This window comes from Aspergillus thermomutatus (genome assembly GCF_002237265.1).
Source record: "Aspergillus thermomutatus strain HMR AF 39 chromosome Unknown NODE_233, whole genome shotgun sequence".
Lineage (NCBI taxonomy): Eukaryota > Fungi > Ascomycota > Eurotiomycetes > Eurotiales > Aspergillaceae > Aspergillus > Aspergillus thermomutatus.
Window position 1 is genome coordinate 1 of NW_020798283.1, and position 20946 is coordinate 20946.

Consider the following 20946-nt stretch of genomic DNA (forward strand, 5'->3'; position numbering starts at 1 on the left):
GTTAGCGGGGTGAGGGGCGGTGGTTGGAAGGGTGATGCGGTGCGGATGGGGGTGAAGATCTCTGGGGCCGTTGTGGATGGGACATGGTTGTTGCTGCCGTTCATGTTCCTCGTGTGATTGTTGCTGTCCTTGCGCGATGCTTTGGCGATGTTGGGGTCTGTTAAGCGGCGGTAGAGTCCTGAGACAACGTGTGTGACGGGGTAGGAGAAGTAGGATGCGGCCGATTGATTGAAGGGAGTGTTTGCTTGCGGAGTGCGAGATCCTGAGGTCGAGCTAGATGAGGACAAAGACGGGGTGGCAGTCGATGAGGGCGGATCTCCTTGGGAGATGGACGACATGCGGACGGTGATAGAAGAGATTCAGCAGGTGAGGATATCTAAAGGAATAGACAACTGGAGGAGAGCATTGAATTGAGATGCAGAAAGCTACTAGAAGGAATCGAGAGGACACAAAAAAGATAGGGAAAAGTGAAACAGCTCAAGTGGAGATGGTGGTGATGATGATGATGATTATTATTATTACGATGGCTTTAATAATAATGTGGGGAGAAGACGACGACGACGACGACGCAGCTGTTGATCCCAATTCTTATCGCTTCCATCCGCCTCGAGGAATGATGCGCATTTGTGATATGCTGCTATCTTCCTCAGACATTGCTGGGTTTAATTCAATTCACATACTTCTTACTATCACTCAAGGACAAAGGAACATCCCAGAAATGGAACAAGCAATACTGATGCGGACACTACTCTTTGTGAACGGCAAGTGGTGGCATGATCACCAGCCTTAGAGCCATACTCGGAAGAAAACCGGCTGACAACCAAAACAACTGACAGAAATTCGATTGGATGTGTTCATAACCATTGTCGAATGCTGTAAAGATACAGATTGTTCAATCTAGCTCACTGACCGGACATGAAGGTTTATCTCACAGCTGCAGTGACCGATCTATAGCCACCACCCACTTGCCTCTGGTCTCTTCTCCCCATTTCCATATCTCGGAGTCATCAAGGAAGCCATGGTTCAGATCCAGATTAAGTGCTAAAGAGACCAGACGGACTGTTCCTCCGAAATGAGGCAAACTACGCCATCATGACTTTCTCCCCAGCAACAGCTGCTATATATTGATGCGCATCTCTCAACATCAAAGCGCACAGCAAACACTCATCCATAGCATATTAAGACCTTTATTGCGAAGAATTATAACCGTCACTCGCGCGCTCAGCAACATACCTTTGAACGATCCATCGCGCCCAGAACAAGAAGCACCAATATGACCAATGGTCCGGCAGACAGACGAGCCACACAGGAAACCACTACCGTTCCGGGGAACCGTAGGGGCTCGCGACTCCGGCGAAAGCCCACTCCCGAGCGAAGGCGTCAGTATAGCGCGGGCTCCGGTGCACGACGCCGCTCTCAGTCGCGCTCCCGCGCTCCTTCTCGGTCTCGGTCTCGAAGCAGGACCTTGGTGGAGTGAGGGGGGCTAAGGAGGGAAGCCACAGGCCAGGTTGGATGAGAAATGTATGTAATGTACGATATTGTACAAATGGAATGAAAGCGTGCATACACTACTTGACCAAGGTTCATGGTGGTAATTCGGACCTGTAATGAGATGGTATAGTCTCGACCTGTTGCATATTGCTCTATTGGCTGACTGCCAATCTATAAAAGATGTGATTCGAGCAGAGCAGTAACATCTTGTTGTCGTAAAATGCAATGGATGCTAGACATAGCATGATCCTAAAAGCAGAGACGGACGAACAGCAAATCACCGGAGATGGTATCATAAACGCAAGGCACATCATGCATAGTACATTGTAACATCAAAGATCAAACCCGTGATTGCTTTGGGCGAAGATCCACAGTCTCGAATTCCAACCCTTTGGCTTCAAAGACGTGCCCGGGTCGTAGCGCATCGGTGTAAATATTGGCCTCCGCATGGGGGTGGAATAGCCCACTCTGCGTACAATTCAGGACCGTCTTAAGCCCCGGGGGATCAGTTAGTCGGAATACACCCCAGTCGGGGGATTTGCTCGGCGCACAAACGATCGCAATACTCTCGGGCAGCATCACTTGGTATCCACAATGCGTGTGGAGGTCTCTCGAACTCATAAAACAAGTCTGTGTGGGGTGCGTATGGATCCAGCCTAGCACCATCAAATCCTCGGAATCGCAGTAGTCGAAGATTGCAGTCTCGTTTACGGTTTCACATGTGTCTGACGTAGCCGTTTGTTCCGGAATAAGCAGCCTGGAGACAAACAGTGCGTTCGAAATCAAAGTTCCGCACAGGATGCCGCACGTTTCTAGGTTTCGACGCGTGTTGGGAGCCGCTATGGCTAGGAAATGTGTTCGTAGATCGGGCGGCAGCCACATGGTGCGCAACGGTGTCCCGTTTTCTAGATATGCCGACGGCTTGAATGTGAAGCTGGAGGGGTTCAGATCTGGACTTGAGTTTCCGCCATCCGCCAACGGTTGTACTTTCGCTGGGGTCGACGAGACCTTGCCGGGCAGTGGTGGTGGTGACGCTCCGTCAGTAAATGTCGGATCGCTTGATTCAAATCGCTCCTTTGGCGGCAGCGATGGAGCTTCAGAGCGCATGCCTTTTCCATCTCTGGACACGTTTGTCGTCGCAGATGGCAGAGGCTCCAGCGGTTTTGTTCGAGGCACAGAGGGATACTTGTAGGTAGTAGTGGACGAGATCGCTGTCGACGGCTGCGCAGGTTTCATTTGCTGCAGCGGACGAGTGTTCACATGAGTTTGCTGGTCGATGTTGAGCCTCACGTCTTGAATCCGGCGACTCAGGTCATGGTCCATCCCGTGTCCATTTTTATCCATAGCATCTTCCCAATTGTTCCAGACACCTGCCGTACGCCGACTTTCCTCCTCTTCCGGTGACACACCAGCCTGGCGCAAGGCTTTCCTGACGGTCGCCCTCCGGCTAATCTCCGTCCGTGCAAGCTGCACTGCCAAATCCCTGTTCTTCCCTGCCTCCAAAGGTTCGACTACGCCAGTCAACGCGGGGTCGTATGGTTGCACCTGGTTCGACGAGACGGAGTTTATTTCCTGATGCAAAGCCCTAGCTTGACGTTCGCGCATCAACTGGACGTAACGCTCATATCGTTTGTTGATCCGGGGTTTCAGCGCCTCTAATTTCCCAAGATTAATCCGGACCTCCTTCTCCGCCTCCATGAGAGCCTTTTTATACTTCTCATCTTTAGCATCGGGGTGCTTTGCTAGGTTCACGAGTACAAGTTGTGCATGTCGAAATAATAGTAGATAGGTTTGCTCGTCATGGCCTTCCCGTTCGTATATTCGTGCCTACAATTGAGCAGCAAGTTAGTGTTGCAGGTTGCGAATGATACTGGGAATCCTACCTCTCTGATGAGCGTGGAGGCGGTCCTCAACCAGTTTCGTAGCGGTATAAGGGGGTTGTACTCGTAGTCTTGCGCAATCCGTGTGATCTTCTCCACGCTCTGAGGTGGTGACGCTCCCATGCCGTGTGTGGGTGGATGCGAAGCCATGATGTGCCTGGGCAAGAAGACGTTTATGTGGACAGACTTCTGGGGAATCAATCACTGATGGTTCCAGTCCAGATATTCTCAGTAACGAAAACGACCAGGTCTGGGAGTGATGTGTTTCAGTTCTGGCGCAACGACCAGCTGATGTTATGGTGGGGAAGCCTCATCTAGGCAGCCAGACCTTGGTAGCACGGAATCTCAGGCAGGAGGTACAGGATTGATCATCACCACTTTGGAAAAGTTGAGGATCAGAGCCAGGGATAGAATGAAGATGCGATACGCATGACGGTGTTCGGATGAAGAGTGGGAGTTGATGTTATGGTGGGAACTCGAGTGCTTAGGATCCCGCCGGCGGAGCTTCAAGTTTAAGCTCCCCTCCGCTATCACTTCTCCGTCTTGCATACTTTTATAAGATTTTTTCAGACTTGAAGACTATCCACAAATCAGCATGGAGCTGCTGTGCGGGCTTTATTGCCTTTACTGTGATATATCTGACTGACTAAATCTAATTCAGTCGCATTGAGCGCACATCAGCAGGATGAAGCCGAACCGATGGGCGCCACTCGCTCGATTTCCGATTACAGGACTTCTGCAGAAGCACATCCCCAACCCGTTGAAGAGGAAGAGGGTACACAAACCGGAGATCGTCAGCGAGAGCTTATGTGGTCAGTACTGTGAAATGGGTATAAGAACTTCGTGAACGATGCTGATGCGGTCTTGTCGCAGATGACATCCTTCAACGCCTCGGGCCGTATCTTCTTCGAAAAGCTCCAGTGGATGTCCTTGATCTCAGGCCCGGTGCTGGATTATGGTCGTCCAAGGTGAACGATTTTCTGCGCCCTCGACGCCATGTGCTTGTGGAACCCAATATCAAATTCTTCGGACCGATGCTCAAGGCTCTTGCCGAAAGCAAACCCTGCTACAGTTTAGTTTCTCAAGATATACACGATCTCGATGAGGATTGGCACGGCTTTATCGCCGAACATTTACCAGAACAGGGGTCCTCCAACTGCGATGCTTCGGGTGTGTTGGCTAAGAACGATACTTTACTGGTTCTGGCCAATGTGCCTCCGAACGCTTCCAAACTAGATCACTACACGCCGGCGCGGTCATGGTCGGCCCTCATGGAGGCCTGTATGCGGCAGTCTGGTCTCCATACATACGGGAGTGTCCGTGTTATTGCCACGCTTCCCTTGTTCGAGGCGCAGACGATCCTTCCACGATCAGTATCCCACCGTAGCCGCCCGGCTTTGGTGACGGAAAATGTCGCATTACACGCCTTTGAAGTTGCATCGACCCGGGATCAAAGCATCTGGACTATGGCCAAGGGATGGGATCTAGCAGCTGCTAACGCGGCACGGGTCGCTGAAAGGAGCGCGGAACACAATATTATAGTCCCTGCTGGACGAGAAGTCCCACCGATCCCCATCGCTCCAGAGGCCCCTGAGCCGGGGCAGTCCCCTTATCCCTACGTCCCTCGCTTCAAAACCGATATGCACGACAGAATCTTGAAGACCATCAAGACTGCGGAGGAATCTCCCGACGATGCCGCTTTGAAGAAAAAGAAACAGAGAGCACTCATCCAATTAAGATATGACAATCGAAACTCATTCCTTCGCAAAGAGCTGGCAGACAAGCAGATCAAGATAGACGAGCTCAACCGGTCCCTGGCGCGCAAGGCTGCAGATCCCACGGCCGACTCGAAAACCCTCCAGCCGATCCTGGACCAGATAGCTTCCCTCAAGGCGGACATCGCCAAGCAAAGCTCCGAGGTCCACTTCGAGGTCCTCCACCAGGTCCCGAACATGATCGACGACGCCCGCAGTGCGCTCTCCACCGGCACCTTCGACGACGCAGTACTCCTTTGGGACCGGCGCCCGTTCGAGCCCCTCCACATCAAGCCCGAGGAACTCTACCCGAGAGAAACCGACATGACCATGATTTACTTCGAGGCTGACGCCAATTCCCCCTTCGCACAGCTTTCCCACCGAGTCGACGAAGCCTCCCGAGCCAACCTGTACCGCATCTACGAGGCCGTCTCCCTCATCTTCGGCAGCCGCGGCGCAATGCCCGTCTCCGAGCTCCTCCACTCTCTCTTCCCCAGCCGGCCCATCAACGACCTCGTCCGCGCCATCCCCAGCCTAGCAACGCATGCTGCCAGAACGCCCAAGCCAGACTTTGACAATCTTCCCAAAACCGTCCACGGTCATCCGGGAGAGGACCCCGGCAAGACGCTCGACCCCGTCTCTCATTTCCAGGAGAATCTAGACTATGACCTGAGCGACGTGCGGATCCGCTGTCTGTCCCCTATCACGCTGTGGGAGATCATCTTGGAGTATCAGAAAGACAACAATACGGAGGTCAACGTGGTGCAGTTGAATCGTTTGCTGGGGGGCACGTTGACCTCGTTCCGAGCTGGTGAATATAGCGTTGAACCTAAGAAGCTTAGATAGCATTACCTCCTGTACGTACCCACCTTGTACTATTACCATCATCACGATAGCCATCATCAAGGTCGCCTCCAGGGTTATGGCCACACGATATACTACAGCCATAGGGAAACCATTTAATACATAAGAGTCCTAAGATTCAACATAATAGCAACCAAGAGGTGCCACGGCGATCCGATAGTATCTGCTAGTGTAGCGTAGCCGTACATTACTCCTTGTAAATATACTCCTTTAGATGTTTAGATACAGTAATAACATGGCATTTTGCATCTGCCTCATTGAATACAACATGAGTGCACCTCGTAACAAGGATACCTACAGTATCACACATGGCAGGCTGATAACATGATTCGTACACTAGACCTAAAACCCAACATATAGACATAGCAGACATAATTAGAAAACGAAAATATATCGCATCAACGTCAAAATGGCCCATAATCTATAAAAATATATGAAAATATAACCGGGTATCCTTATAATGTTTGTTTAAGACAAGACGAGAAGAGAAAGAAAAGTATAAAGACAAGGCGCATGCCAAGGCAAGGCAAGGAAAGACGAGGGGCGGAAGTAAGGTATCATTGAAAGGGCATGATGGAAAGATCAAGTCATGGTGTTTACCACCAGACCCAACCAATCGGCAGGATCGATGCGCTGGGACGGATCCTTCACAATGGCAGGCTTGACGATTTGCTCGACTATGCCCTTTCTCGGAATGCGAGAGCCACTTTGGCCCGAGCGAGCAAAGTCGATGACTTGGTGTCCTTCACGGGCCATAGCAAGACGCTGCATGCTGTTTGTGCCCGGGTAGAGCAACAAGTCTCCCGTCGCGGCTGCGAGGAGAGTCACCGCGAGCGAGAAGACATCTGACGCTGGAGTTGGGACGACGTCGGGGGACTTGAGCGCCGAGATGGACAGGAGTTCGGGGGCGGTGAATGGGGGCGTCAGGGCTGTCAGGGCCGTGCCCGTATCTTTGGTTGCGGAGGTGCAGTCGCCGATGGGGTGCGCGGAGGAAAAGTCTGCGAAGAGGGGCTCAAAGGGAAATTCGTCGCAATCCGTGTCGTTGGCAATAGGTCGGGGGCGCAATAGAAAGTTGTAAGGTTTGATATCACCATGGACCATTTGAGCGCCGTGATGGAGCCATGCGAGTCCCGCGACGAGCTTCTTCGCGAGGCCGTGCCATTCGGCCATGCCTTGGACGGGATCGAACATCGTGCGGGTGGACATGTGCTTCTTGGCTGCACTGGCCTTTTCTTCGATGTAGGCTGAGAGTGCAAGCGGCACGGCGGCCATGATGATGGCATGGGAATCGGCAACATAGCCATGAAATGGCACGATACGGTCCTCGCAACCAGGAACCATACTCAGACGGGTCAGCGCTAGGGCCTCGGCGTCAAGCACTGGAGGCGCATCGCGTCGCCCTGGCATTTTGACGGCCACCACGCGGCTTCCTGATGCAGGCGAGCCTGGAGGGCTCAGTGCAGAAGGGGTGGAAGATGCGCGGGAGGATGCCATGTAAACGACGCTCCAAACGCCACGGCCAAACTCGACCTTGCGTCCCTTGGGGTCATAGTGGAACTCCAATTCGTCGGAGAACTTGCGTGGCGAGGTTACAGTCTGAAGGTCGCACGGCAAGATGTCACGCAGCTGTCCTCCTGAAAAAGACACAGGAGAAACTGAGCGACTGGGGGTGTTGACTCCGGGTGAACTGCTGTCATGACCGATAGTTGGAGTGATTGGAGGGGTTGGCTGTGATCCTTTTGGAAGCTGGGGGTGCTTGTCGTCATGAGTTCCAGTGTGGACCGAGAGACGGATGGGCATATTGGATGCCGACATGATGGATAGTGATCTTAATGCGCCTGTGGTAGTTTCCCCTTGATTAAGCTGCAGCGTTGGACAGAACGCGCAATCTCGGGTCACTCGGCGATGACGAAAGGCACTTGAACGCCCAAGGAATGCGACGAAGCGTCTTTACTTGTCTTCAAATATATCGCGTATATGAGTCACAAGACGAAGAGATAAATGCTGATATAAATAGTTGATATAGTGGAGGTGATTGACGATAATGGTGGAAAAGATGTCGGGTTACTCCATGTGAGCAACGATAAATGCGACAAGAATTATATAGAAGTCTGACGCAACAAGCGAGTAAGTAATAGGCAGACAGGCGGGCAACCAATGCGCATACTCTGGATGAAGCGGCGAGATGATCGAACACGATCTATGGATCTATAGAGACACGAGTCTGGGGACGAGTATTTAAAGATGATGTGAGTGGCGATGCGTGTGACGCGGTAACAGAGGAAGTGATTGGATCCAGGCCCGGACGGAGACGGTGGTCAGAGGAAACTGGGAGCGGAGAAAGACAGAATGAGGGAGAGACGCAAGCGATGAAAGACCGAAAACATGATGGAAGGCGCTGCAAGAGGGATAAGATAGGAAGGAAAGGAAGGAAATGAAGGAAATGAAGGGAGGAAGAGAAGAGGGCGACTGAAGAAGAAGAAGAAAATGGAAAAATCGAATCACAAGAGAGGGAAAAAGTTGGGGATCGACGAGGAGCTTAGATTAACGAGATTAATCTTGAGATGGAGAACCACGGATGAAACAAGGAATTATTATCTATCACAATCAAGATAAATACGATGACTCTCATTTTACTACTGTTACACTTGGAGTCACCTATTAAGGTATTATTATTATTATTATTACTATTGTTGCTTAGGCAAGGTAGCACTGCCTATCATCAAGGGTTACAGTAACATGGATCTTGTAAACTGAAATTAGAGATAATCCTCTTTACTCCGTACACCGGTATAAGGCATCAATCCTACTCATTAGGTCATGGTCCCTATGATCTTCGAAATAGGAATACTCTCCTGCCTGTCTATATCAAGTTCGAGACAGCCTTCACTGATGCTTGAACAAAACTTGACTATTTTTACTTTGCATACTTCGAGATTCCCTGTCATTTTTCTCAATTCCATGTAACGGTATGGTAAGGAAGATACCGCGAACAGGGTCCAGCCTAGTTCTTCGGCGCTTCTGCAGTTCCCAAGCACGGCCACTAAACGCAAACAGGTCTAGTGGATTACCCGGTCGACCCAATGGGGTAACCCGGTGGGTATCGGTCCGTCTCCGCTCGGACGCCACGAAATTACCCGGAAGCGCCCAAACGGCTGTCATTTCCGCGTCGGAGAGCAACAACAGATAAAGAACAGCCCGCAGAAGTCAGAACAGGCACAAGTCTTGATAAGCATTCGCATTCGACATGGAGATAACAAGGGTTCTCTACCAAAAACCAATTATCATGAGCCCCCATATTCATGACTCTTTGTTTTCATAGTCTAGTCAAAGAAGCCCTTGCCTGTCCGTAAATATTGAACTATTTACCCGATCAGTTCGTAGCCAATCTCCACCCCCACGTGTGAGAGGCTCGAGCAGGGAAATTGCTGACTTCGGAGTACTACTAGTACTAGTGACTACTGACTAGAGACATCTGCTCCACCTTTACGCAAGTCAGAGGCTGATCCTTGCTCCACAAAGAATTAAGAACACTCATTAACCTTGCACTAAAGGCGTTAACATGGCTTCAATTGCCTTCGATCAGGTTTCATCGGCAGTATGCGACGTCATGACCGAAATCTTTTGATTTAGTCAGTATCTAGCCAAAGTTAGCCCATGCTATCTATAAGGCTATGGTCTCGCCAAACCATTCCTCCGGTCTCACCAAGCTCAGTCTTATTCTTGAACTCCGGAGCAAGTTATATTTATCCATTTCTCAACAGCCCCGGACTATGACCATGTCCATGATTCGTTGAAATTGACTCATTCAAACCTTATGGTTGACGCGGGGTAAGAGCATCTAATACTAAAGGGTATGTGTCTTTGCTAAAGATGCTACCTAGTGTCATCAGAAATCAAGGAATCATCACATCAGCTTCCTTGAAGTCGGTTTCTGTTACACGAACATTCGTAGTAAATCAGTTTGCTTCCTTGTGCCGTAGTTCCACTGCATCATGTCGCTCAGCCGAGCTGCATCAAAATACTCAAACAAGTGGTAGATAAACCTGGAACAGCTGATGCGGCCACATATTCAACGTTCCCCAGTCTCCTTGATCATGTCCTGCATGTCAGCCGTCTGAGAACCCCGTCAAATCAGTCCGGGTTCCGGAACCCCCGGCCTGCAACCTGTCGATCACGATTTGCATCACTTCGCAATTGTCACACACCCAATCCTATCATTCATCACACATAGTCATGCTCCTGACGATTTCTCCTCGACATACCCCTTCAAATCCCGTACCCAAATCTCAAAGTTCTCCTTCAATCGACCCCCAAACATCCACCGCACAATATACACCAAATACCCAACCTGGGCCTCCCAATTGCGCACCTCAGTCCCCCGCCTCATCTGCCCATCTTCCCCAGGAACCTCCACCTCCACAATCTCATGTACCCTTTCCGCCGTCAGCAGCGAAGCAGGAAATCCGCCCTTGGCACTGGGGTCACTAGCCCACACAATCCGCCCGGGTTTCTTGGCGCTGGGGTTCGGCGGCTCAAACTCGATGACCACAAGCTGGGTATCGTTCGCCTTTTGCGGCTTAGTGGACGAGGGATCCATGTGTACGTGGAAGGTCATTTTGGTGCCCTTTTGTAGCATTGGGGAGTGGGAGTCAGGGGAGGCATCAGGGGAGTCTGGTTGTTCGCGGATGGTGACGCGCGGGACAAAGGTGTTCCACGTTGGCCAGGTAGAGGTGTCGATTAGGGCGTTCCAGACATCTTGTGAGGGTGCGTCGATGTGTGTGGCACTGCTGAGGTGGAGAACGGCGTCAGATGCGGAGATGTTGGGGGTCGAGCTGGAGCTGAGGGATGGGGATGGGGATGGATATGTAGACGTAGATGTCATGATGAGTGTGGTTGAGATTGAGTAGAGGCAGTAGCCTGAAGGTGAGTACTGATAGTTGGTGATTCAAGTTGTCTAGCGGAGGTCACCCGAGGTTGTTGTTGTCTCAATAATGTTTAGATCATCGGCCGTGATGAATCTCCACATAAGCTGGAGTTTAGTAAAGTCAGGTGTAAAGAGTCAGAGCCTGAGGCTGCAAGGCCCCAAGTCTAGATCAAGACCCCAAGTAGATGTCCAAAATCTTCATCTCGCAACGATAACTCGGCTATTCAATTGAGCAGATTCAGCCTGCCTGGCTACGGAGCAGTCTCAACAGGCTCAGCTATGGAGTACCCCATATTGTGGTAGTAAAAGCCTGAACCTTAAGACAGTTCCCCAGTCTCCATCCCGATTCCTCCACCAATGCGACGCATGCGACCCCCATCCTCGGGCATCCATCTTGGTTCTGATCAGCTCTATACAGGTGGAGCTCAAATTTCCATCCATACAAGACATGTAGCTTTCGAGTTTCTCCGTGCGAGAGTAGCTCCTCAGGGTCCTGCTCCATAGAGCTATCCTGACTGAAACTATTTAAATTCGTTGACTCATGCGTGCAGGGTAACTATGTGTCTCGGCAACCACTCTTCTGCACAATTCATCATGCTAATTACCAACCCAGCTTTTCTGGGCATTCTTGCCTCTCTTGTCCCCCTGGCCCTGGGAGCTCCCAGTCACTCGATACAAGCTCGCTCGAAAAAATGCGTGATTCCTTCGAGCTACGCATCCTCCCAGGGAACGGCAGATGATTCCCCTGCCGTCGCCAGCGCCTTTGCCCAATGCGCCGAGAATTCGATCATCTCCTTCCAGGAGGGTGTTGACTACAACATCTTCCACCCCATCAAAGCGACCAATCTCAGCAATGTCGAGATTCGAATGCTCGGGAACCTGCATCTTCCCCAGAACATCACCGCCGTACAGAACATCGTCAAATCCGGCCAATCGACCTGGTTCACACTCGAGGGCCCCCGTGTCGACTGGACGGGACCCGACGACATCAACAACGGCTGGATCAACTCGTACGGCCAGGCCTGGTGGAACGCAAACCCAGCCAACAGCAGCAGTTTCCCGAACCGGCCACACCTGATGAGCTACACGACGAGCCAGGCATCGATCAAGAACTTCCGCTCGCGCAAGCCCATCGCCTGGAACGTCAAGCTACACGGCGACGACATCACCGTCACCCACGCCATCATCGACGCCAAATCGACGGGCGGGTTCCCCTTCAACACCGACGGCTTCGACGTCCAGGGAACCAACATTCGCATCACCGACAGCATCATGTACAACGGCGACGACGCCATCGCCGTCGGCTCCCCCTCGCACAACATCGTCTTCGCCCGCAACACCATCGGCTACCAGTCGCACGGGATGAGCATCGGCTCGCTGGGCAAAGACCCCACCGACTTCGCCAACATCACCAACCTCCGCTTCGAGGACGTCACCGTCATCGACGCGCTCTACGCCGCCCGCTTCAAGTCCTGGTCCGGCGGCCAGGGCCTCGTCAAGAACGTCGCCTGGAAGAACATCCGCGTCTACAACGTCTCCTTCCCCATCTTCGTCACCCAGAGCTACTGGGACCAGGGCGCCTCGCGGCCGGGCACCGTCGACCCCTCCTCGTCCGTCATGATGGAGGACTTCACCTGGTCCGATTTCTCGGGCTCCATCAACACCTACCACCCCGGTGATGGGTCGTGCGTCACCGATCCGTGCTGGTATAACGCCGGTCTCCCGAATCTGAAACATACCGAGGCCATCGTGCTCGAGTGCAATACCGAGGCCTCCTGCAAGAACTTCCGGGCCGAGAATATCCAGCTTTACCCGCAAGGTATGGACTCGCCGAGCGTGATTTGCATGAAGGCTACGGCGGAGCTGAACCCCAAACTTGGGTTCGAGTGTAAGAATGGTACCTTTGTTCCTCAGTAATTGGTCGAGCATGGATGTACTTGAGCATAATTAACCCAGCACTATGCATCTCTTTCGTGTTCTCAGGTATAAATAATAGTCAGGACCAGTATCCTGCTCGACGTCGGTTCAGGTGTTGAAGAGTTACCGAGTCACCACTCTCAGATCATAATCGTGTTTCCATATAGACTAACAGGATACCTCCCATACCAAGTCTATAAACACTGCAAAACTACGATGATCTATACATTCCCGCCTGAAAACCAGGGAGTCCAAACTCAGCCAATCACCCCCCAAACCCCGAATCCTGTCTTTGCTTCCTCTTACTCTCCCTCTCCCTCTCCCCAGTACTCCCGGACCTTCTCCGCGCAGCATCCGAATCCCACCTCAGCTCCCTCACAACCTGGATCCCCTCCGTGTCCAGCATCTCATCCCCATTGACCGAGCAATTCCCCGTGACACTAGCCGAGTAATTCCCGCTCGTCATAGTGAACGGGTTAGTAAGGTTGAACGAGTAGGCGGAGTGCGGCTCCTTTTCGCGCTGGCTGAGGGTGCCGCGGGGGCGCGGGCGCGGGGAGAGCAGGCACGGGGAGATACGGGTGAGGAGCGGGCGGAGAGGTGGTAGGCAGGCGCAGATGATGGCGATGTTGGCTTCGATCGAGGACCAGGTTGCTGCGGGGCCGTTGCGCTCTTATGTCTGTCAGTCCTGCGGGTCATATCCATGGGGCATGCAAACGTACCGGAGAAGTCGTGGCCGCTGACGAGTCGGATGATTGCAACGAGGCGGATGATGCTCATTGCGCAGACGCTGGTGGCGTTAGTAGAGGGTTGGAGGATGAAGGGAGAAGGCGGGAGACGTACAAAAAACCCAGGGCGAACATTAATATCACGGCGAACTTTTGTCTGCCTGGTAGACGTAGCCGTGCGAGCGTGGGTATCGGGGTCGTGACGACCACTATATCCGTCACGATCTGCAGCGCAGCATTGAGACACCAGACTACCGTGGTGGAGAGACATGTGGATGGAACGGAGCGGTCCCAGAACCCGCGGACCGGGATGCATATCAAGAAGTTGCTGAGGACGATCCATAGGCCGACAATGATGATGAAGACAAGAAAGACGATGAGAAGGGTGCGGAAGCGTTTGTTCGTGGCCGCGAAGAGACGCATATACAGTATGATCAAGGAGATTTTGGTCAGCGCAAGAGTGAGATTATAGAATGGGATGGAGACCCAGAGGGCCTGCGATTAGAGTTAGCTATCATTGCTGCACTTCAAGTATGAAGCACGTACCTTGAGCTGACACTGTATATCATACTCGCTGGCTGTACCTTCTTTCTCTCCCAAGTGGTGTTGAAGTTCTAGTTAAGGATAAGTTTAAGCCCCGGGCTCACACAGGCCGGTAACTTACCAACGATCAGAAACGCATAGAAGACATAGTTTGTTCCCTTGGTCCGTCAACCAGTCGTGCTCTCGCATCAATCAAGCGACCAGTTCAAGAGCTTACCACTGCCGCAACAATCAATGCATCGTCCCAACCCGGTGTTCGAACAATCACAAAGCGAGTGAACAATCGCAGGGCAACCGTCAAGGTCGAAACTATTAAGAATGCAGTGGTAACGCCCAGTATCGAGGTCGTCTCATACATAGTTGAAGAGAGCCGCCGTGACGAGGCGACGGCATTTTTGACAGCTCTCAATCTTCAATTGTCTAGCAGCTGCTCCATATTCTTAGAACATCTTGCAGACTTTTCTTCCTGATGTCTCTGCATTGAATGAAGAAATATTGCTGTGGCCAAGTGCTTATTAAGGCAACCTTCTTGGAATGTGACTCTGTTGCGTCAGCGTGCAAGTCCCGAACTCTGCCCGCATCTGGATCGTCCATCAGCACCCCCGTAAGCCATGAGGCCCCATGGTTCGGCGGCTTCCTTTGCCTGAGTTTCTTGATCTCCGCATATGGACACCTCAAACCTGTACAGGTCTGATGTCCGATCCCTGGTTCCATTCAGTATACCGGGGGATATATTTTCAGATCCGCTCCATGCACAATGCACAATTCGGACTGGAACATCTGAAAGTTCTTTTCTTCGCCTGTCGAGTGTCGAAGCGATATTGGTTCAATTGTGAGGGTGGTGGATCAAGTTCGTGCATTGAATGGCCCCCTACATACCAGCCCGAGACATCGTGACCGGATCAGGCATGAGGGCCCCTTACCTTCGCAAGGCCTCTGATACCCCTCTCACTTTTTTGGGGGAATAGGTAGAACAGTCAACAGACTCAATTGGCGTTGGTATTCCGAAAAGTTTAAAAGAGGAGCATTTGACTCGTGAAGAATAATGTCGAGAGACAAAACCCGCATAGAATGCGAGCCATCTAGTGAGCGAGATGCTGAGCTAAGGCGAAGCTATCTGACCGCAGAGGCTTGAGTGGGACTGCGAGTCTGCAACCTTAAGCACAACACAGCATGCCTCAGGCAGCTTCAACATCAACAAGGAAAGCTGTTTTGCTGCGAGTAAGTCTTGAACAAGAAAACCGAATCTATCCAAAAAAAATTGTATTACGGCTATTCCAGAAAAGCCGTCATGCTGAAAATGGTATTTTGAGTACAATCAATGCAAATCAAAGAATAAACGAACCGAAACGAGTCAACCGCTTACAGTCTGGCCTTGAGGTTGGACTTGAGTCTACGCTCAACAGCAGCCAGGTACTCCTTGGTGGTAACCCAGGCCTCACGCTCCTTGCGGCCACAGGCCAGAGCCAGATCCTTGGTCATGATGCCCTCGTCGTTGACGACGTCAACGCAGGCGCGCTCGAGCTCTTCGGCAAAGGCAACGACGTCGGGGGTGTCGTCGAGCTTGCCACGCTGGATCAGACCACGGGTCCAGGCGAAGATCGAGGCAATGGGGTTGGTGGAGGTTTCGCGGCCCTTCTGGTGCTCACGGTAGTGACGAGTGACAGTACCGTGGGCGGCCTCGGACTCGAAGGCGTTGCCATCAGGGGTGGTCAGAGTGGAGGTCATCAGGCCAAGGGAGCCGAAACCCTGAGCGACGACATCGGACTGAACATCACCGTCGTAGTCTTCACAAATCAATCAGCACAAGACATTGATGATGGACAGACACGAGGGCGAACTTACTCTTCAGAGCCATAACGAAACCACCCTCGCTCTTGATCATCTGAGCAACCATGTCGTCAATAAGACGGTGCTCGTACCAGATACCCTTGGCGTCAAAGTCCTTCTTGTAGGTAGACTCGTAGATCTCCTGGAAAATGTCCTTGAAGCGACCATCGTACTTCTTCAGGATGGTGTTCTTGGTGCTCATGTACAGGGGGAGACCCTTCATCAGGGCCATCTTGAAGCTGGAGTGGGCGAAGCCACGGATGGAATCATCGGTGTTGTACTGGGTCTGGGCAACACCGCCGCCGTTGAAGTCGTAGACCTTGATGGCCTCGGGCTCACCGTTCACAGGGGTGTAGACGAGCTCGAGCTTACCGGGCCCAGGGACGACAATATCGGTAGCACGGTACTGGTCACCGAAGGCGTGACGACCGATGATGATCGGCTTGTTCCAGCCAGGGATAAGACGAGGAATACGGGGGATGACGATGGGTTCACGGAAGACAGTTCCACCCCTGCAAGAGATTAGCATCTGACCGGAAGGAGAACCAGTAGATTGAGGACAACATACAGAATGTTTCTGATGGTACCGTTGGGAGACAGCCACACTTGAGGAACTAGTCAGAAAATGGTTCAAGGAAGTGAGGCAGCAATGCTTACTCTTCTTCAGCTTGAACTCCTCAACACGGGCCTCATCGGGGGTGATGGTGGCGCACTTGACACCGACGCCATACTTCTTAATAGCCTCAGCAGCCTCGACGGTGACCTTGTCATCGGTCTGGTCACGGTATTCAATACCCTAGAAAGAACAAGTTTAGCGTCAAGGCCTTGCGTTGTCAAACATCAAGAGCATATCATACCAAGTCGTAGTACTTGAGGTCAATGTCAAGGTAACTAGTCCGGAATCTCAGTTCACATCCCAATGGCAGTCCGGCGAAGACAGTCGACAGGACAAACTTACGGTAGGATCAACTACAAAGAGACAATGAGTCAGTCACATAAGTCTTAGCTCGAAAGACAAAGGATGTGATTGATTGCGAAGCTTCGGAGAGGAACGGCCCGCATGCAGATAGGGCTGACGGCGGCAACGTGGGAGGAAGGAGGACGAAGAACTTACTTTTTCTCTAATCTCCTGCCAGATGATACGGGTCATCTAGAGTAATTGAAAAACCAATTGTTAGCCCACATTTCATCAAAAAACAAACAACATATGAATTGAGAGAGCATCGTTTCGTTGTCCGTATGAGTCATGATCCTCGGAAGATTGACAGCTTGCCCAGGCACAACAGGCGTTGCCCGCCGTTTTTCCCCGCGTTCTCGCAGACCCATGACGAAAATGCGCATCCGACGCGCTTGTGACAGGGAAACCAGCAAAGGTTATATAAAGGACGGGGAGAAAAGAAAGCGATCTAGCCGCAGATCGAATTCGAATTTCAAATCCGACGAGTGAAAACCTACCTCATCACCGTCCAGTTCAACGACTGGGTTCTTGACCTTGATCTTGGTACCTTCGGTGGCCATGGTGCGGGATTGGGTCAAATGCAACGAGGTTACTCCGGACCAGCGGGAAGAAGCAGAGAGCGAGGATGAAGCAAGAGTACGCTGAGGACGAGCTACAGCAGCAGAGGTAGAGAAGGAAGAAGAGGAAGACGAGGAGACGGAAGAAGTAGAAGAGGAAAGGGAGGAATAGCGAACAGCGGAGGAATAGAGAGGGGCAGATCGAGGAGGGGCACAGGCGTGAAGGGAACGTCGCGCAAAAGCGGAACTGAAACGGAGGGAACTCATATCGATCTGGGATAGGGAAATTTGACTATAACACTCTCGCGCGCCTGTCCTCGCTGACTCTATGTCTCGGTCCTATTGGAGACGAAAGACTATTATGGCGGGATATTGGTCGGCTCCAAGGCGGGTTCGCAAATCGGCACTTCCGCTTCGCTTCTAAGGAGAGAACAAGTTTGCTTCAGTCAGCCAAGCGTGGACTTTGCAGACTCGCAGACTCGCAGTACCCGAGGGAATAACAGGAAGAGGCTCGGCTGGAAGGAGGACAGTGGAGTCGGAAGCAGCCGTCAAGCCGGAGAGGATGGTCAGAAAACAAGCAGGACTTACTGATTCAGGAGCTCTCACTTGCTGAATTTCTGGGGCAGCACGGGGCAGAACGGACCGCCCGGAAAATTGCTTAACGGTGGATGAGGGGAGAATGATGTTAATAGTTTGGGGGTTGGGAAGAAGATTTGGGGGGAGACACTTTCAAGTGAAGAGATCCGGTCCAAGAGGATGAAGGAGAAAGCGGCCTCTTATCCCAACAGGAAAAGCCTTTGCCCGGTTGCTTTATGACTGATTCTTGTTGTTCCTCACGTCCTTCAACTGATCTGAGTTAGTTGTTCTTGTTGACCTTTTTTCCCTTAGCAGGACTTGGAACTCCGCTCAGAGCGCCGAAGCCGGACATTTCGAATGAACCACTACCATGAACCCGCTGACACTACGGCAATAATGTTCATGATCCTGCCTTTCTACTACTAACACAGAATCCCCATGATACTCAGTATTATTCATATAGTTATCATCCTTATATTGTTTTCTACTAATATTGTTCCTTTTTCCCCCTCTGAAATGAGAGGTGTACATCAAAAATAACCACTGTTTCCCGCGGCAACGGAAGTGCCATGATACTACCGCCGGAAAGCGATACACCGAAGTCGCCTATATGCGGATCTTTTGGTACACCATGAGAGTGGAATTGGCTACGGTGAAAGATTCGAGTTATCGAGTGATAATATCGATGATTAATTATTCCGAGTCGATAAATAACAGTCTCAGATACGTCGCAGGTTTGGTGGAATTTTTCGTCTTGTCATTTCTATGTTATTTGACACTATTATCACAACTAGCTCTGTCACACGATTCGGGGAGCTTAGGACCAACTCCGAGTCTCCGCATCCTATTTCCATCCCAGCATGTTGAAGACCATCCGCTTCTAGACACAAAGCCCCAATCCAATGTCGTCATGCTCATATATGTTGAATTAAAGTGTACATCTCAATCAATGATATGGTATAAAACCGGAGGAGATGAACATCACTCCGAAAATGAGAAAAGCACTGAACACCGCAAGGGATGATCTCATCAGCCTAGAACAGGCCATCAATCTCCCCGGTTTCGGTGTCAATATCAACGTTCAGATAACCCGGAGCAGTCGGCAATCCGGGGATGGTCTGAATGTCTGCCGCAAGTGCGTACCTGTGTGGGTTCATCCACTGGTTAGCCGATTGATCCGCTGGAGCCATGTGATGCAACAAGAACTTACAGATATCCACCTCCAACCGCCAGCCGAACATCACGGATGGGAACCGTAAAGCCCGTCGGGGCGCCCTTGAGCGCGGGATCATGACTCAGGGAGTACTGGGTCTTGGCAATGCAGATCGGGAGATTGGAGAAACCTTGCGCCGTGTAGGTGTCGACCTTCTTCTGCGCCAGTTCGCTGAACTCGACCTTCTCCGCACCGTACATGGCCTTTCCAATGCGCTCAATGCGCTCCTGGATGCTGCCCTCCAGGTCGTATAGGAGCTTGAAGTCCTTGGGCTTGGAGCTAGCTGCCAACACCCCCTTGGCAAGGTCAACGGCTCCGGCACCTCCCTCGGCCCAGTGATTCGCAGGGATGGCATCCTCCGCACCGGCAGCAATAGCCTCCTCGCGGATGATAGCAATTTCGGCTTCCGTGTCCGTCTCAAACCGGTTGATGGCTACAATCACTGGCACTCCGTACATCTTGGCGTTCTGGATGTGCTTCTTGAGGTTCACACAGCCCTTGCGGAGAATCTCCGTGTTCTCAGTGCGGTAAACCTCGTGCAGCGGCGCTCCAGGGCTGATCTCCGGCCCACCACCATGGACCTTCAGAGCCCGGACGGTGGCAACAATGACCACACAGTCTGGGGAGAGACCAGAAGACCGGCACTTGATGTTAAAGAAGCGCTCACCACCCATGGTAAAGTCGAAACCGGCCTCAGTAACAACAAAACCAGTCTTAGCCTCGTGATCCTCATCGGGTTCAGTACCCGTAAGCTTCAGCGCCAATTTATCCGCGATGATAGAGCTGGCACCAATACTGATGTTGGCGAAGGGACCGGCGTGGACCAGCACTGGAGTTCCCTCCAAGCTCTGCATCAGGTTGGGCTTGATGGCATCCTTCATCAGGGCGGCCAAAGCTCCGCCGGCGCCAATATCGTCGCAAGTCACTGGATCCCCGCTCTTGGAGTTGGCAACGACCATGCGTCCCAATCTCTCGCGCATGTCTTCGAGACTGTTGCTCAACGCAAGGATGGCCATGCATTCACTGGCCACGGAGATGTCAAAGCCTGTCTCGCGTGACAGACCCTTTTCTGTAGGGGCCTGGCCGACTGTGATGCCACGAAGGTGACGATCATTGACATCCAACACACGGCGCCAGGTGATTGTCTGCGGATCAATGTCGAGACGCGCGAACCGACGGATTTCTTCCTCGGTGAGATCGTCGGGGTTCGTCTTGGTAATGCCAAGCTTCTTGAGTCTTCTGAACATGATGGGCTGGAATTCGCGCTTGCCCTTTATGACAGGGACCAGCCGCTTGTAGAGAGCAGCATCCTTCTGGGTAGCTTCATGGAACATGCGAGTTTCAATGGCTGCAGCCAGAAGGTTGTTGGCAGCAGTGATCGCGTGGATATCACCGGTCAGATGCAGATTGAACTCGTCCATGGGAATGACCTGGCTGTAGCCTCCACCGGCAGCGCCACCCTTGATACCGAAGGTAGGACCCTGACTCGGCTGCCGGACATTGGCAAACACGATCCGGTTCAGGTGCGCGCCGAGCGCTTGAGTAAGACCGAGCGTAGTCGTGGACTTGCCCTCTCCGAGAGGTGTAGGAGTAATACCGCACACCAGGACATAACGTCCGTTGCGCCGGTGAGCCAAGCGGTCCAGAACACTCAAACTGATCTTGGCCTTGGTGTGGCCGTAAGGCTCCAATTCGTTGGGAGCAATGCCCA

General features: G+C 52.0%; 7 protein-coding genes across 7 annotated transcripts; 2 read left to right on the forward strand and 5 right to left on the reverse strand.

Annotated features, from left to right (window-relative positions):
• Positions 1–1830: 1830 nt before the first annotated feature.
• Positions 1831–3494, reverse strand: CDV56_100470 (putative endosome-associated ubiquitin isopeptidase (AmsH); the record flags this gene model as incomplete). Its single annotated transcript, XM_026754089.1, has 2 exons — positions 1831–3318; positions 3375–3494. The coding sequence occupies 2 exons, from the start codon at positions 3492–3494 to the stop codon at positions 1831–1833; spliced, it is 1608 nt and encodes a 535-aa protein (XP_026611342.1).
• A 562-nt stretch (positions 3495–4056) lies between these two features.
• On the forward strand, positions 4057–5971 carry CDV56_100815 (uncharacterized protein; the record flags this gene model as incomplete). The annotated part of the gene is made up of 2 exons (XM_026754434.1): positions 4057–4183; positions 4245–5971. The coding sequence occupies 2 exons, from the start codon at positions 4057–4059 to the stop codon at positions 5969–5971; spliced, it is 1854 nt and encodes a 617-aa protein (XP_026611343.1).
• A 600-nt stretch (positions 5972–6571) lies between these two features.
• CDV56_101203 (protein kinase domain-containing protein) lies at positions 6572–7804 on the reverse strand (the record flags this gene model as incomplete). The annotated part of the gene is made up of 1 exon (XM_026754822.1): positions 6572–7804. One exon carries the CDS (start codon positions 7802–7804, stop codon positions 6572–6574), a length of 1233 nt encoding a protein of 410 aa, XP_026611344.1.
• Positions 7805–10223: 2419 nt separating this feature from the next.
• CDV56_101736 (SRPBCC domain-containing protein) lies at positions 10224–10874 on the reverse strand (the record flags this gene model as incomplete). Its single annotated transcript, XM_026755355.1, has 1 exon — positions 10224–10874. The coding sequence occupies one exon, from the start codon at positions 10872–10874 to the stop codon at positions 10224–10226; it is 651 nt and encodes a 216-aa protein (XP_026611345.1).
• A 636-nt stretch (positions 10875–11510) lies between these two features.
• Positions 11511–12833, forward strand: pgxC (putative extracellular exo-polygalacturonase; the record flags this gene model as incomplete). Its single annotated transcript, XM_026755538.1, has 1 exon — positions 11511–12833. The coding sequence occupies one exon, from the start codon at positions 11511–11513 to the stop codon at positions 12831–12833; it is 1323 nt and encodes a 440-aa protein (XP_026611346.1).
• Positions 12834–13098: 265 nt separating this feature from the next.
• Positions 13099–14494, reverse strand: CDV56_102134 (uncharacterized protein; the record flags this gene model as incomplete). The annotated part of the gene is made up of 7 exons (XM_026755753.1): positions 13099–13502; positions 13553–13620; positions 13674–14053; positions 14105–14172; positions 14223–14259; positions 14319–14410; positions 14458–14494. 7 exons carry the CDS (start codon positions 14492–14494, stop codon positions 13099–13101), a joined length of 1086 nt encoding a protein of 361 aa, XP_026611347.1.
• A 969-nt stretch (positions 14495–15463) lies between these two features.
• On the reverse strand, positions 15464–17713 carry CDV56_102449 (NADP-dependent isocitrate dehydrogenase; the record flags this gene model as incomplete). Its single annotated transcript, XM_026756068.1, has 8 exons — positions 15464–15888; positions 15947–16443; positions 16500–16536; positions 16589–16727; positions 16789–16822; positions 16890–16900; positions 17046–17081; positions 17387–17713. The coding sequence occupies 8 exons, from the start codon at positions 17711–17713 to the stop codon at positions 15464–15466; spliced, it is 1506 nt and encodes a 501-aa protein (XP_026611348.1).
• Between the last annotated feature and the right edge of the window lie 3233 nt (positions 17714–20946).